The sequence below is a fragment of the Notolepis coatsorum genome, assembly GCF_963971535.1.
Source record: "Notolepis coatsorum genome assembly, chromosome: 10".
NCBI classification, from domain to species: domain Eukaryota; kingdom Metazoa; phylum Chordata; class Actinopteri; order Aulopiformes; family Paralepididae; genus Notolepis; species Notolepis coatsorum.
This window is the reverse complement of record NC_140174.1, coordinates 114,589,461-114,606,656: the sequence shown is the minus strand read 5'-3', so window position 1 is coordinate 114,606,656 and position 17,196 is coordinate 114,589,461. Positions and strand designations below refer to the sequence as shown.

At 36.2% G+C, this 17,196-nt stretch overlaps 1 protein-coding gene across 1 annotated transcript in view; it reads left to right on the top strand.

The window, feature by feature from the left end:
• The window catches only part of ap3s1 (adaptor related protein complex 3 subunit sigma 1), a 99,222-nt gene that overhangs the window by 62,983 nt on the left and 19,043 nt on the right, over positions 1–17,196 (top strand). Inside the window, exons 3-4 of the mRNA XM_084323247.1 lie at positions 9,259–9,370; positions 11,602–11,673. Coding sequence (XP_084179373.1) covers positions 9,259–9,370; positions 11,602–11,673 — 184 coding nt within the window. The remainder of the gene's footprint in view (positions 1–9,258; positions 9,371–11,601; positions 11,674–17,196) is intronic.

Here is a 17,196-nt window from a genome sequence, read left to right as displayed (position 1 = left end):
AAAAAAAGATTTTCCCATAAGCACCTTATGAAACTGCCATGGTTGTACTTAGTACCTCTTAGACTACGTGTACAAATTATATGAAATATTTTTACTGTGTACTTTTTGAGTAATTTGAGTTTCAAAGTCCCCAGAATCAGCATTTTCGACTAACTTTGATGTGGGATAAAAAAAGATTTTCCCATAAGCACCTTATGAAACTGCCATGGTTGTACTTAGTACCTCTTAGACTACTTGTACAAATTATATGAAATATTTTTACTGTGTACTTTTTGAGTAATTTCAGTTTTAAAGTCCCCAGAATCAGCATTTTCGACTAACTTTGATGTGGGATAAAAAAAGATTTTCCCATAAGCACTTGATGAAACTGCCATGGTTGTACTTAGTACCTCTTAGACTACCTGTACAAATTATATGAAATATTTTTACTGTGTACTTTTTGAGTAATTTCAGTTTTAAAGTCCCCAGAATCAGCATTTTCGACTAACTTTGATGTGGGATAAAAAAAGATTTTCCCATAAGCACTTGATGAAACTGCCATGGTTGTACTTAGTACCTCTTAGACTACCTGTACAAATTATATGAAATATTTTTACTGTGTACTTATTTCATATAATTTGTACTTTATATTTCATATAATTAGTGCAAGTAGTCTAAGAGGTACTAAGTACAACCATGGCAGTTTCATAAGGTGCTTATGGGAAAATCTTTTTTTATCCCACATCAAAGTTAGTCGAAAATGCTGATTCTGGGGACTTTAAAACTGAAATTACTCAAAAAGTACACAGTAAAAATATTTCATATAATTTGTGCAAGTAGTCTAAGAGGTACTAAGTACAACCATGGCAGTTTCATAAGGTGCTTATGGGAAAATCTTTTTTTATCCCACATCAAAGTTAGTCGAAAATGCTGATTCTGGGGACTTTAAAACTGAAATTACTCAAAAAGTACACAGTAAAAATATTTCATATAATTTGTGCAAGTAGTCTAAGAGGTACTAAGTACAACCATGGCAGTTTCATAAGGTGCTTATGGGAAAATCTTTTTTTATCCCACATCAAAGTTAGTCGAAAATGCTGATTCTGGGGACTTTGAAACTCAAATTACTCAAAAAGTACACAGTAAAAATACTTCATATAATTTGTACAGGTAGTCTAAGAGGTACTAAGTACAACCATGGCAGTTTCATAAGGTGCTTATGGGAAAATCTTTTTTTATCCCACATCAAAGTTAGTCGAAAATGCTGATTCTGGGGACTTTAAAACTGAAATTACTCAAAAAGTACACAGTAAAAATATTTCATATAATTTGTACAAGTAGTCTAAGAGGTACTAAGTACAACCATGGCAGTTTCATAAGGTGCTTATGGGAAAATCTTTTTTTATCCCACATCAAAGTTAGTCGAAAATGCTGATTCTGGGGACTTTAAAACTGAAATTACTCAAAAAGTACACAGTAAAAATATTTCATATAATTTGTACAGGTAGTCTAAGAGGTACTAAGTACAACCATGGCAGTTTCATAAGGTGCTTATGGGAAAATCTTTTTTTATCCCACATCAAAGTTAGTCGAAAATGCTGATTCTGGGGACTTTAAAACTGAAATTACTCAAAAAGTACACAGTAAAAATATTTCATATAATTTGTGCAAGTAGTCTAAGAGGTACTAAGTACAACCATGGCAGTTTCATAAGGTGCTTATGGGAAAATCTTTTTTTATCCCACATCAAAGTTAGTCGAAAATGCTGATTCTGGGGACTTTGAAACTGAAATTACTCAAAAAGTACACAGTAAAAATATTTCATATAATTTGTACACGTAGTCTAAGAGGTACTAAGTACAACCATGGCAGTTTCATAAGGTGCTTATGGGAAAATCTTTTTTTATCCCACATCAAAGTTAGTCGAAAATGCTGATTCTGGGGACTTTGAAACTCAAATTACTCAAAAAGTACACAGTAAAAATATTTCATATAATTTGTACAGGTAGTCTAAGAGGTACTAAGTACAACCATGGCAGTTTCATAAGGTGCTTATGGGAAAATCTTTTTTTATCCCACATCAAAGTTAGTCGAAAATGCTGATTCTGAGGACTTTAAAACTGAAATTACTCAAAAAGTACACAGTAAAAATATTTCATATAATTTGTACAGGTAGTCTAAGAGGTACTAAGTACAACCATGGCAGTTTCATAAAGTGCTTATGGGAAGAATTGTTTTTATCCAACATCAAAGTTAGTCGAAAATGCTGATTCTGAGGACTTTGAAACTCAAATTACTCAAAGTACACAGTAAAAATATTTCATATAATTTGTACAGGTAGTCTAAGAGGTACTAAGTACAACCATGGCAGTTTCATAAGGTGCTTATGGGAAAATCTTTTTTTATCCCACATCAAAGTTAGTCGAAAATGCTGATTCTGGGGACTTTGAAACTGAAATTACTCAAAAAGTACACAGTAAAAATATTTCATATAATTTGTACAGGTAGTCTAAGAGGTACTAAGTACAACCATGGCAGTTTCATCAAGTGCTTATGGGAAAATCTTTTTTTATCCCACATCAAAGTTAGTCGAAAATGCTGATTCTGGGGACTTTGAAACTGAAATTACTCAAAAAGTACACAGTAAAAATATTTCATATAATTTGTACAGGTAGTCTAAGAGGTACTAAGTACAACCATGGCAGTTTCATAAGGTGCTTATGGGAAAATCTTTTTTTATCCCACATCAAAGTTAGTCGAAAATGCTGATTCTGGGGACTTTGAAACTGAAATTACTCAAAAAGTACACAGTAAAAATATTTCATATAATTTGTACACGTAGTCTAAGAGGTACTAAGTACAACCATGGCAGTTTCATAAGGTGCTTATGGGAAAATCTTTTTTTATCCCACATCAAAGTTAGTCGAAAATGCTGATTCTGGGGACTTTGAAACTCAAATTACTCAAAAAGTACACAGTAAAAATATTTCATATAATTTGTACAGGTAGTCTAAGAGGTACTAAGTACAACCATGGCAGTTTCATAAGGTGCTTATGGGAAAATCTTTTTTTATCCCACATCAAAGTTAGTCGAAAATGCTGATTCTGAGGACTTTAAAACTGAAATTACTCAAAAAGTACACAGTAAAAATATTTCATATAATTTGTACAGGTAGTCTAAGAGGTACTAAGTACAACCATGGCAGTTTCATAAAGTGCTTATGGGAAGAATTGTTTTTATCCAACATCAAAGTTAGTCGAAAATGCTGATTCTGAGGACTTTGAAACTCAAATTACTCAAAGTACACAGTAAAAATATTTCATATAATTTGTACAGGTAGTCTAAGAGGTACTAAGTACAACCATGGCAGTTTCATAAGGTGCTTATGGGAAAATCTTTTTTTATCCCACATCAAAGTTAGTCGAAAATGCTGATTCTGGGGACTTTGAAACTGAAATTACTCAAAAAGTACACAGTAAAAATATTTCATATAATTTGTACAGGTAGTCTAAGAGGTACTAAGTACAACCATGGCAGTTTCATCAAGTGCTTATGGGAAAATCTTTTTTTATCCCACATCAAAGTTAGTCGAAAATGCTGATTCTGGGGACTTTGAAACTGAAATTACTCAAAAAGTACACAGTAAAAATATTTCATATAATTTGTACAGGTAGTCTAAGAGGTACTAAGTACAACCATGGCAGTTTCATAAGGTGCTTATGGGAAAATCTTTTTTTATCCCACATCAAAGTTAGTCGAAAATGCTGATTCTGGGGACTTTAAAACTGAAATTACTCAAAAAGTACACAGTAAAAATATTTCATATAATTTGTGCAAGTAGTCTAAGAGGTACTAAGTACAACCATGGCAGTTTCATAAGGTGCTTATGGGAAAATCTTTTTTTATCCCACATCAAAGTTAGTCGAAAATGCTGATTCTGGGGACTTTGAAACTGAAATTACTCAAAAAGTACACAGTAAAGATATTTCATATAATTTGTACACGTAGTCTAAGAGGTACTAAGTACAACCATGGCAGTTTCATAAGGTGCTTATGGGAAAATCTTTTTTTATCCCACATCAAAGTTAGTCGAAAATGCTGATTCTGGGGACTTTGAAACTCAAATTACTCAAAAAGTACACAGTAAAAATATTTCATATAATTTGTACAGGTAGTCTAAGAGGTACTAAGTACAACCATGGCAGTTTCATAAGGTGCTTATGGGAAAATCTTTTTTTATCCCACATCAAAGTTAGTCGAAAATGCTGATTCTGGGGACTTTGAAACTGAAATTACTCAAAAAGTACACAGTAAAAATATTTCATATAATTTGTACACGTAGTCTAAGAGGTACTAAGTACAACCATGGCAGTTTCATAAAGTGCTTATGGGAAGAATTGTTTTTATCCAACATCAAAGTTAGTCGAAAATGCTGATTCTGAGGACTTTGAAACTCAAATTACTCAAAAAGTACACAGTAAAAATATTTCATATAATTTGTACAGGTAGTCTAAGAGGTACTAAGTACAACCATGGCAGTTTCATAAGGTGCTTATGGGAAAATCTTTTTTTATCCCACATCAAAGTTAGTCGAAAATGCTGATTCTGGGGACTTTGAAACTGAAATTACTCAAAAAGTACACAGTAAAAATATTTCATATAATTTGTACACGTAGTCTAAGAGGTACTAAGTACAACCATGGCAGTTTCATAAGGTGCTTATGGGAAAATCTTTTTTTATCCCACATCAAAGTTAGTCGAAAATGCTGATTCTGGGGACTTTGAAACTCAAATTACTCAAAAAGTACACAGTAAAAATATTTCATATAATTTGTACAGGTAGTCTAAGAGGTACTAAGTACAACCATGGCAGTTTCATAAGGTGCTTATGGGAAAATCTTTTTTTATCCCACATCAAAGTTAGTCGAAAATGCTGATTCTGAGGACTTTAAAACTGAAATTACTCAAAAAGTACACAGTAAAAATATTTCATATAATTTGTACAGGTAGTCTAAGAGGTACTAAGTACAACCATGGCAGTTTCATAAAGTGCTTATGGGAAGAATTGTTTTTATCCAACATCAAAGTTAGTCGAAAATGCTGATTCTGAGGACTTTGAAACTCAAATTACTCAAAAAGTACACAGTAAAAATATTTCATATAATTTGTACAGGTAGTCTAAGAGGTACTAAGTACAACCATGGCAGTTTCATAAGGTGCTTATGGGAAAATCTTTTTTTATCCCACATCAAAGTTAGTCGAAAATGCTGATTCTGGGGACTTTGAAACTGAAATTACTCAAAAAGTACACAGTAAAAATATTTCATATAATTTGTACAGGTAGTCTAAGAGGTACTAAGTACAACCATGGCAGTTTCATCAAGTGCTTATGGGAAAATCTTTTTTTATCCCACATCAAAGTTAGTCGAAAATGCTGATTCTGGGGACTTTGAAACTGAAATTACTCAAAAAGTACACAGTAAAAATATTTCATATAATTTGTACAGGTAGTCTAAGAGGTACTAAGTACAACCATGGCAGTTTCATAAGGTGCTTATGGGAAAATCTTTTTTTATCCCACATCAAAGTTAGTCGAAAATACTAATTGTTCTATAAAAAGGACTTTGAAACTCAAATTACTCAAAGTACACAGTAAAAGTAGTTAATATTATTTGTGCAAGTAGTCTTGAGAAGTATTAAGTACAAACATGGCAGTGTAATAAACTACTTATGAAATAATAGAAATGAACCACATGCCATCCTTTACTTTGAAATCCTCACCGGAAGTGTTCCTCTGTGGAATTGTCTGTAGCTTTTGTTTAGTGGTCGAATATACTGCGCGTCCTATTGATTCGATGTTCAATAATACTGCACATACGAAACGTCCTATTGATTAGACTAAACGTCCTATTGATTCGATGCGCATTCAATGTCATATTAAGTATTTCTGTAAGATCTACTTGCGAGACTGTGTTCAAAAGTCACGTCGGTTCATTACAACAGCCTCCCAGGGTTGTTTGAATGCATTACCGTAAACCTGGAACTAATCGCGCACTCGAAAAACAAGAGCGGCTCACTTGACCACGCAAAAGCAAAAGACGGCTCACTTGACCGCAGTTGAAGAGCCCATGTGTCTCTCTCCCTCCCTCTCTACTGGTTCAATTAACGTTTAAGTAGCAAAACATTGCACTATAAAAACGAACTGGATAGTTGATGATAATAAACATTTAACTTCATTGGCTGAAGTATTCTAAAATCATTTAAGCCATTCTCCCTTTCTCTGTGTGTGTGTGTGTGTGTGTGCATGTGCACTCGTCCAATATCTGGTCTTTGGAAAGACCAGATGACATCAGAGGAGTTTGATAGTATTTACTGAGGATTGCCAGATAATGTTGATATTTAAACATTAAATAATAAATGTATACAACTGTTGAGAGTCACAGCCAACTAGTGACACTTGTTATTATGACATCCTGTTCTCTCTGTCAATTGTAGGATATAAAGGTTTAAGCATATTGTATATATCTGTTTTAAATCTAAGCATATGTTACTGTATGTGTCTATATGTGATATGTATACTGGGCTGGGCTGCACAGTCAGAGGCCTCTGTGCTGTGCAGGAATGTGGCCTTGGAGACAGCTCCGACCAGAGGAGCCTGCAGAGTTAACCCTTGCAGTTAGGAGCAGAGGAAAGAATCACTGCCTTAGTTATGAGGCAGTTATATGCTATTATACACTTTAAAAATACAAAATACATATGATGATCAATCAGTGTTTAAGTATATGAGTATTGAATTGTACGTGTACATATATGCTGTATCTGCTTTCTGTAGAAATTGGATCATTGCAGACATGCATAAGTGCTTAGTGACGTGATGGGGCTTTCCCAGCACAAATAAATCTATTACTCTCTCTCAGTTACAGTAACGACTAGAAAGGGAGGAGTTCATCTTTATGTGTTATGCGTTGATTGGCTGGTGGAGTAGACAGGAGCCAGGAATGTGGCAAACATGACGTAATAGGGGCTTTCCACAGCCACAAGTAATCTGTTACTTCTCCAGTACAAGTAACGACTAGAAAGGGAGGAGTTCATCTTTACTGAGTGTGTGTATGTGTTGTGTGTTGATTGGATGGTAGAAATGACATCACTGTATTGACCAATAATAAAGAGGTCTTGATATGACGCTACGGACCTGTGTATAAAAAGGTCAGCTCGCTGGATCCCAGTCAGATTTTCAGCTTGTCAGATTTTCAATTTTTTACTTCAGACACCATTCTTGGAGTATATGTTATGCTAGAGAAGAGATGTTTTTTGTTTTATACTCACTTTTACTGAATTGGACATTTCCAATGCAGTTTCTTTTGTAACTTGCTTTTTCTAATTAAAACAACCTTTTTATATAATACCTATTGAATTCGTGGACTGTTTTCTTTTCTATCGCAATGTATCACGACGCTGGCCTCGCCCTGCTCTCGTCTGAAGGTAACGGTATATCTATAACTGGGAGCCATGCAGATTGAATCAATTGCTGGTTACTGCTTTTCAGCTAAAGTTATATAAAGGATATATATATATGGCACTGTTTGTTGTTTGCGGGTTCCGGTATCTCTGTGTTCGACGGGCTCCATCGGGTTTGTGGGAAACTGAGAATCTAGTCACTGCAGGACCGGACGATCGGTACCACGGACTGATGGGCCTGTCAAATTGATAAGGGGTACTGGGGCTTGCAAATAATTATCGAGTGTTAGTACGCTAATATTACACTATTGGCAGTAGTAAAACTTATTAAAAGAGAAGTAATATCATCAGACCTTGTTAGATTTGTCATTGGGGCAGAAACACGGCAGAAACGCTGCATGGATCAGAAACACAGCAGAAACGCTGCGTGGATCCATTTTATTTATTATGTATAGATCTTAGGTGTAATGGGTACAGATGTCAGTTTTTTAGCATTACAGACCATTCCTCACAAATGAGGATAGTGGTGGCGGTGATAGTGGTGACGGTGAAGTAATATCATCAGACTTTCAAATGAGTAGCATTACAGGCCCTTTCGTAAAATGATGATAATAATGATGATAATGATAATAATAATATTATTGTTATTATAGGCAATAAGAGTTCTCCAAGACATACATTCGGTTTATTACAAACAAAGAAGAGGTTAACAACTCTTCTATGCTTATATTTCATATCAACTGGATATAACTAACTAGTGACTATGAAGTAAGCTTGATAGAAATAGTAATTGACCCGAGAACTTAGCGAGTTTAGCACCTCGCTGGGGGATATCGGGCGGCCACAGGGGTCTATCTCGAGTAGGTGATTCTGAGATAGATAGAGACATCCCCATCGGCATTCAACAACAACATAAAAAAAGAATGGTTGTAGGAACGGTTTGGGAGAGGGAGGTAGGGAGGGGTTTTAGATTGTGTGTTGTGAAGTTTAGACTTCAGAGAGAGAGTAAAGTACAGAAAAAAGGTACCGTTGTGTACAGGTATCGATTCCGAGGTAAAAAGAAACATTTGCAGGCTCGGATTCCCAAGCAGACCCACCGCGTAGGCCAGATGCAAGCCGCATTTTACAATAAACCTCTGTTTGGCTGCTTTACATTTTTTATGATAATCGCAAATTTAATCGCAATCGCAATATATGTCAGAAAAATCGCAATTAGATTATTTCCCAAAATCGTGCAGCCCTAGTTTTAATCAGCAGAGCTGAACTAGTTTGAATCAACAGGGCTGAACTAGTTTGAATCAGCAGGGCTGAACTAGTTTGAACTAGTTTGAATCAGCAGGGCTGAACTAGTTGGAATCAGCAGGGCTGAACTAGTTTGAACTAGTTTGAATCAGCAGGGCTGAACTAGTTTGAATCAGCAGGGCTGAACTAGTTTGAATGAATCAGCAGGGCTGAACTAGTTTGAATCAGCAGGACTGAACTAGTTTGAATGAATCAGCAGGGCTGAACTAGTTTGAATCGCAGGGTTGAACTAGTTTGAATCAGCAGGGCTGAACTAGTTTGAATCGCAGGGTTGAACTAGTTTGAATCAGCAGGGCTGACCTGAAGAATGCTTCCAAGCTTCAATCGCCATCATGGTAATGGAACTCCATTCCACAAAAGAAAAAAGAAACACTACAAAATGATTAGCCTACATGCGCAGTTTTGGGGTTCAATGTTCACAAATACTGACTAAACTGTCCCCGCTCACAGGGTCACAGGAAGCACATATCGGGGTGCAGTTCCCCTTTTAATAATCATCCGTTTCCTGTTCCTGCCAGGCTGATCGGAGGATCGGAGAACAAGCTGATCTACAGACACTACGCCACGCTCTACTTTGTCTTCTGCGTCGACTCCTCGGAGAGCGAACTGGGAATTCTAGACTTGATCCAGGTAAAAAAAAAGTCTGGGCAATTCAAGTGTCTTTGTCTATGCCAAATTCCCTTTTCAGTTCAATCAATTCAAAAATGTGAATGTAAACTGACATTCCTTCGCTGGTCATGGAGTATTTATTAGGTGTGTAACGATAACACACTTTTTCAGGTTTGATATGAGCTTAGGTTTTGAGGTCACACTTAGATTTTCATGTTAAAAATGTATTCATATTACAGTTTGGTTTATGTAGCTTGGTTTGGCTCAGATGAATCCAAATTGCATATGTGTGTGTGTTTCTATTTAGAGGTATATATATAGTGCATACCCCCCCTCCCATTGCACCCTACACTGATTGGACGCCCAGTTTAGACGACAAACTGGGAAAATGAGAGACATTGGGAAAATCAATTAGATTAGATCAATACACTGTTTTTGGATTTGGTTTTAGATCAATACACTGTATATAATGTGAATACTTTAAAACTTTGGATTTGGTTTTAATAGAATGTGAATACTTTAAAACTTTGGATTTGGTTTTAGATCAATACACTGTATAGAACGTGAATACTTTAAAACTTTGGATTTGGTTTTAATAGAATGTGAATACTTTAAAACTTTGGATTTGGTTTTAATAGAATGTGAATACTTTAAAACTTTGGATTTGGTTTTAGATCAATACACTGTATAGAATTTGAATACTTTAAAACGTTGGATTTGGTATTGCGATCTATAACCCATATACAGACCCTCATCTGCACCTTTGTTACACTGTTTATTTGTTCTCATATTTTTATATTCAGAGTTAATCATACTGTTATGTACACTGTTTATTTGTTCTCATATTTTTATATTTGGATTGAATTGTATTGCCTATATGTATGTCTTTCTACTATTACCCTGCCCCTCTGAGTTCCTCAGGCGTACAACTAGGGCTGGGGGCCCTAGTTATCGATTAATTCGAATGAATGATTTATTTATATTATATATTTTACAAAAAGTGATGTTTGGTGAAAGTTAGATTTGCACTTTATTAATCCCAATAGGGCAATTCATTCTTGTTTGATGATCAAGAGGCACCTTTTATTTGTTTTAAGTGAAGTTTGGTGAAAAAGCAAGTTATTGCACTATTAATCCCAATAGGGACATTCATCTTTGTTTGATCAAGAGTAAACTTTTATATATATATATATATATATATATATATATATATATATATATATATATATATATATATATATATATATATATAAAACATATATATATATTAGGGCTGTCAGTTTATCGCGTTAATTAGATTAATTAATTACACAGCAAATTATCACGTTATGAAAATTTACTCAAAATTAATTAAATTTTTTATTTTAATTTTTTTTTATCTCATTCATTCCATAAGAACGTAGAATACACATTACAGACTTTTTTTTATATGGTCCATTTGCATGTTCTTGGTATCTGATTCTAGGGACATCTATGGATCTCAGGGAATGTATTGCCAGTGTCAGAAATACTGTGTCTGTTACTAGGCTTGAGTAAATTGTAATGAACCAAATGAGAATATCAATAAAAATTTTTTTTATCTTTGACTGTGAATAACACTATGCTCAAATTGACCAGACCTGAAAAATCTAAGCAAATTAATAGATGGAAGATGATTAAACAGAAGGTTTTTCTAGATACAGTACTGAATTCTGCCATCCGGACACATGCAATTTGAAATATGATTATAGAATATAGAATATCAGGCATAAAATGGTTATGTGATTAAAATGCGATTAATTAGATTAATTAATTACAAATCCTGTAATTAATTAGATAAATTTTTTTAATCGCCTGACAGCACTAATATATATATATTATTATAAAAAAAATGTAAGTGAAGATTGGTGAAAGTTAGGTTTGCACTTCAATTCCAATAGGGAAATGCATCTTGGTTTGATAGTTTTTGTGTCAAATAAAAACAAAGCTTATTTGAATGATTTCCTTGGCGTTTCTAGTTTTTAAGAGAAAATAATCAATTAGAATCTCAACTCTGATGTGGTGTGAAAACAATCTGAGATTTTATTTTTAGGCCATATCGCCCAGTCCTACGTATAACTAACCTCTTACTCTTAGGATGTTTGGACGGAGTTGAATCCAGGCTTGGAGGACCTCTGAGTTCCTCAGGCGTATACTGTAACTAACCTCTTAGGATGTCTGGACGGATCTGTGTTTGTGTCACAATTGAATGACAACTCGGTGTGTCTCCACAGGTGTTTGTGGAAACGTTGGACAAATGCTTCGAGAACGTCTGCGAACTTGACCTGATCTTCCACGTGGACAAGGTACAGTAGGGGAGGAGTCCCCTTTTCACGTCGCCAGTCGTGTTCTCACTGCAGTACATTCATACTGGCTTGCTCAGAAGCCAGGCGTCTCGTGTACAGCATCCATGGTTCGCACAAGGTCCTTGAAGTGCTTAAAGTGCTTGATTAATTTTTTTTAATAAAATCAAGGCCTGGAATTCCTTGAAAACAGCCAAATGTTTAAAGTGCCACTTGCCGGTTAAACCCTAGTCTTCAATTATGTGTAGTTTACATCATTGGTATCTATTTTCATTATTTATTTATTTTCATTTGACGCCGGAAATTCCACTCAGAAAGGGTTAAAAATGTCCACGCACGAATAACATGTATGGAGCCAATCAAAAAGCTTATCAGACGCTATCAGTGCCGTGATGTCACTGCAGGTAACTTTTCCCTAACTCTCATCCACTACAATGGAGTTTGACGAGCGAGGAAAGCCATTTCCTTGATCCAAATGGACGCCTTACAAGACGAAAATGGGTTTAATTGTCGGAGAGACTTTGATGGACCAGCTACTACTGCATTTTTGGTTGAAACAAAGGTAGTTATAAGGTTTTTAATGTCGTAAAAAAAGAACTACATTTACCACTAGGCAGCCTGTTGTTCAGTACCTAGCGCCATTGGCTGTCGCCTTATCCCCGTCACGGGTCATAGTACCAAGCTAGCTAGCTAACGTTAACGTTAGCATTATGTCTACTGTCGTGAACCATTTTAAATCGGGGCATGTAGAGGAGAACGAGTAAAATGTGCAGGTCCTCTTCTACTACTGTCGTGTCCATAAGTTCCCTGGCAGAATACTTTGTTTGTGAGGACAAACGTATACAGGAGTTAGGAGTTTCGAGAATGCCGGCTACCAAGCTAGCTACTAACGTTATATACACAATATGTTTATTTGTGAAATGTTCGAAAAAAGATTTGTTTGTTTATTTATTTATTTGTAAACATTCGAAATAAAATAATTCATTCATTCATTCATTCATTCATTCATACATACACAATATGTACAACGACACAATGATTTACATTAGTATTTACAAATATGGTAACGTGGTTGTGGCTTTTACAAATAGTGGTTAGCTTTAGAGATAAATGGCTATGATCACGGAGCACTAGTGTTAGGTGAAACAGATACTAGCCACAGATTCCTCGGCTAGTAGTAACAAGAAGGCTCTTTGCTTCCTGCCACTACCTGCGTGATTCTCAGCGCCCCTCGCTGCTCTGATACCTGGTGTGACGTCATCATTAACATGACACATGCACGCTATGAAACATGGATTAAAATATGCATGTGCGTGGTGGTTGTGGTTGGGCGGACAAAATGTTTGATAAAACGCTAAAAAAAATGTCCCTCTTCATGAAAGTCACCGTTGGCCTAGTCCACATTGTTTATTGAACAAAAATACAACCTGCAAGTGGGCCTTTAACAAGGTGCTTAAAAAGTCCTTGAAATTCAATCAACCATTCACATTGAAAGTTTTGTTCATCCATGATAAAATGGTTCTTAATCAAGATTAATTTTTATTTAAAGTGTAACTAATTGTCGGAAATTGGTTTTAAGCCATAAATATTGTATCTGATTTTTTTCTATAAAAGAAACGGCATTTAAAAGTGAATTTTATCCTTTTACTATTTTTTTTATGTAAAATAGTGCTTAGGAAAGTACTTGAAAGACCTTGAATTTAATTTTTGCAATGTCTATGGGAACCCTTAGCATCACAGTGGAGGGCTGCTGCCTGGCAACCTGCTGGCAACTTGTCCACAATACCAGTGGATGGACAATGGAGTCGTCCATCAGCGCAGTAGAGGCCACCTGTTATGACCTGGTGCACGAGAGGCCCGGCTTTTAGGGAGTCCCATATATTCATTCATGACTCTTTTGGTTAGATATTGCAGATGCCACCAAACAACTGTGATGCCACAGATTTGCTTGCTGTGATGCCACAGATTTGCTTGCTGTGATGCCACAGATTTGCTTGCTGTGATGTCACAGATTTTCTTGCTGTGATGCCACAGATTTGCTTGTTGTGATGTCACAGATTTGCTTGCTGTGATGTCACAGATTTTCTTGCTGTGATGCCACAGATTTGCTCGCTGTGATGTCACAGATTTGCTCGCTGTGATGTCACAGACTTGCTCGCTGTGACATCCCATCTAACTAGGGGTGTAAACTATTATACACATTTTCAGATTTTATATGAATTAACATTTTGAGGTCACAATTAGATTTTCGATGTATGAATTCATACGGCAGAGTTCTAACTATACAGGCTATTATACATATACACTACATTAGGGCTGACCTCGATTAGTCGACTATCGAAAGGAGCCGTAGTCGACTGCCAACCTCTTAGTCGAATGCAAAAAAAATAAATTAATCTTTTATTAAATTTTTTTTGGGGATCATTCTTTCCAAAAGCAAAGAGGCCTAGAAGCATGGCTAACGCTAATGTAACACATACCAGAGGCGAACTGCCTAAGAAAACAGGCACAGAAGCACTGAAAGAGGATTTCACCCATCTAATGAACACACTAGACTAGACAAATATCAAGATGTATCCATCAGTGGACCAATTGCATGCTTTCGCAGAGGACAAGGAGCCTTCATTCGACTCCTTCAGACATTAAGCACCCCCCACAGCCCAAATGGAATGATAAAAATATATATATTAATATTATTTAGTAGTCGACTTATCAGCAAATTTTGGCCAATCAAAGTCGACTATACAAATCCTTAGTCGGGGACAGGCCTACACTACATACTACGCCGCCTGGTTTGGCACAGAAACATACAGATTGCATACGTGTGCGTGTGTCCATAGCATGCCCCCCCCCCCCCCCCCCCCTACTCTATGCTGATAGGACGCAGGCAGATGTCTGGTTTAGACTAGCCAGACATGATCCATGGAAATGACCTTCAGGATTTGATTGACATCCTCAAGTACCTGTGCCTTTACAGTGTTTAATACAGATGGGGGAGGGGCAGGGTACTAAAACCAAATTGTATTGGACAGTTTCTCTTGGCGTTTGCCCTCATGTGCATTTAATGATGCAACTCACAAATGAGGTACTTTCTACAGAAAGAGAAAACAATGTGTTTCTTTAGACGAAAACTAATTGTTTTTGTGAATTATTTGGGACATAAGTGATGAATAGATGAGAACTAGGTGCAGACAAGAGGTCTGATATATATCCATATCTGTCTGAATATTCCTGCATATGATCCTTCTATATACCTACTGTACTTATACACCTGCATATATATTTATTATTACCATATAAATATATCCACATTTCTCTGTACATACCTGCATAATCCTTTTTTCATATCTGTAGATACATCTATATCTGTACATATCTCTTACCTACTCTTACTAGTTACACTGCTGGTCAGTATGACTTACTACCATAGTGTCTTTATCACTATTACACTTTGCTGTTACATTTGCACTCTGGTTGGATGCCAAACTTATTTTCATTGTACTGTACTTGTGCTAATACAAAAAGAAAGACAGGCATAAATTAGCACAACATTACACTCCTCCACATACAAATTTATTTGGAATAACAAACCACCACGTATAAAAAGATCCACCGCACAGAGAAATAAAGCAGATGGTGGCATGGCATTTCCAGATTTTTTCCTATATTTTAAGGCGTACTCATTAAGTCCATTGACAACATGGTTTGACTCCCAAGCATTAGCATCTTGGAGGAAAATAGAAGAAAACATAGTAGCCCCACATAGACTGAAGGACATAGCATACACAAAACTACCAATCAAGCACTGTGAACGAAAATTTTGCCCCATAATTACTCATGCGATCCGGATATGGCGTGAATCACAAAAAAAAAATCCTAACCCACAAGAATGGCACAACCATACTCCCTTATTCAATAACAATGCTCTCTTAATTGGAAAACGACCTATAAGATTCCCTATATGGGAAGAGCAAGGCATACACTCATTAGGGGATATTTTTAACAAACAGGGTTTTTGTAGTGATAAAGAAATACGCAAAAAATTTAATCTCACCAAGTCCACATGGCTTTTTCACAAACAGTTAGAGCTATGTTTGAAGTCTCACGGTGTTCCATTAGACAGACCAATTGAACACCACAGATACCACAAATTCTTCTACTCAAGAGAGACATCGAGAGGTTTTGTTTCAGAATTTTATCATCAATTACTAACGTCCTCGTATGAAACCCTCCAACTTGACTCTGTCTGGAGGAGGGATATACCAGACCTGGAAAATGACTTTGATTGGCAAGGAGCCTGGGCAAATGTCCGACTTACATCAAGGAACCCGGATCATCAACAAATCAATCTTAACTATATTCACAGGACATACTTGACTCCTATAAGACTGTGCCGAATGGGGCTCAAACAAGATTCCAAATGCACCCAATGTACAAATGGGGACGAAGGGACATTTATGCACATGTATTGGGACTGCTCACCAGTTAAGGCATTCTGGAAAGATGTGACCCAACAAATATCAAAACTCGTATCTTGGAATATACCTGTACACCCCTCGGTATTGCTGTTGAATGATGTTTTTGAGTTTGCAGTGAATCCACAGCTAAAGAGATTGGTTTTATCGGGTATCACAGTAGCCAAAAAGCTGATCGCATCACGCTGGTTTCAACCGGAAAAAATGTGCCGTAAAGTTTGGTTTCTTACATATCTCGATGTAATTTACCATGAAATATCTACAGCAAGAATTCTGGGTCTCAATGAATCCAAAATGTCAATGTGGTTAGAAGTGGTGGAGAGAATAAAAGCTAGCTTATAATGGTAGTGTCTGGTTAGGTGCGAGGGATAGTGGAGGTACTTCTCAAGGTGGGGTCCGGGAGGGGGGGGTTCGAGCTGAGCATATGTATGTAGGTTTTTTTTTTTTAGATAACAGGTATTATGGGTATATCTTATATAAAACAACTAACCAAAAGGTGATCCCATTGGATGTGCCCTGACAATTAATGCTTGTATATCTTATCGTGTGTTGTCATGTTTGTTTATATGTTTGTTTTAAAAAAGAATAAAAAAATAAAATACAAAAAAATTAGCACAACATTTGCATAAAATTGGCACGAAATTGACTAAGTGCAGACATAAAATAAGTATAAAATAGACTGCAGCTAAATAGACAAAGTCAAGATAAGGTATAGAAGATTAAATCACATTTTTCATATTAAGATCTAACATCTTAATAGGCCTCTTTGTTTACGGTTTGATTATCACTGATACACATCCTTTTAACTTTAGCTTTTGTGATTGATGATCACAGGGACTCGAACCCACAGTATCCTTTCAGCTTTAGCGGTCTTGTGTAAAGACCTAAATGAAGGGTTCGGGGACCTTCTGGACGACGTGGGGGTGAACACATGTCTTCCTTCCTCGCTGGCCAGCAGTGTTGTTGTCCGTGAGTCACTTCTCCAGTAACATAATGTGATTTCACAGCACTGAGGCAGGATATGAGCTTCTGTAGAGGACAAAATTATCCT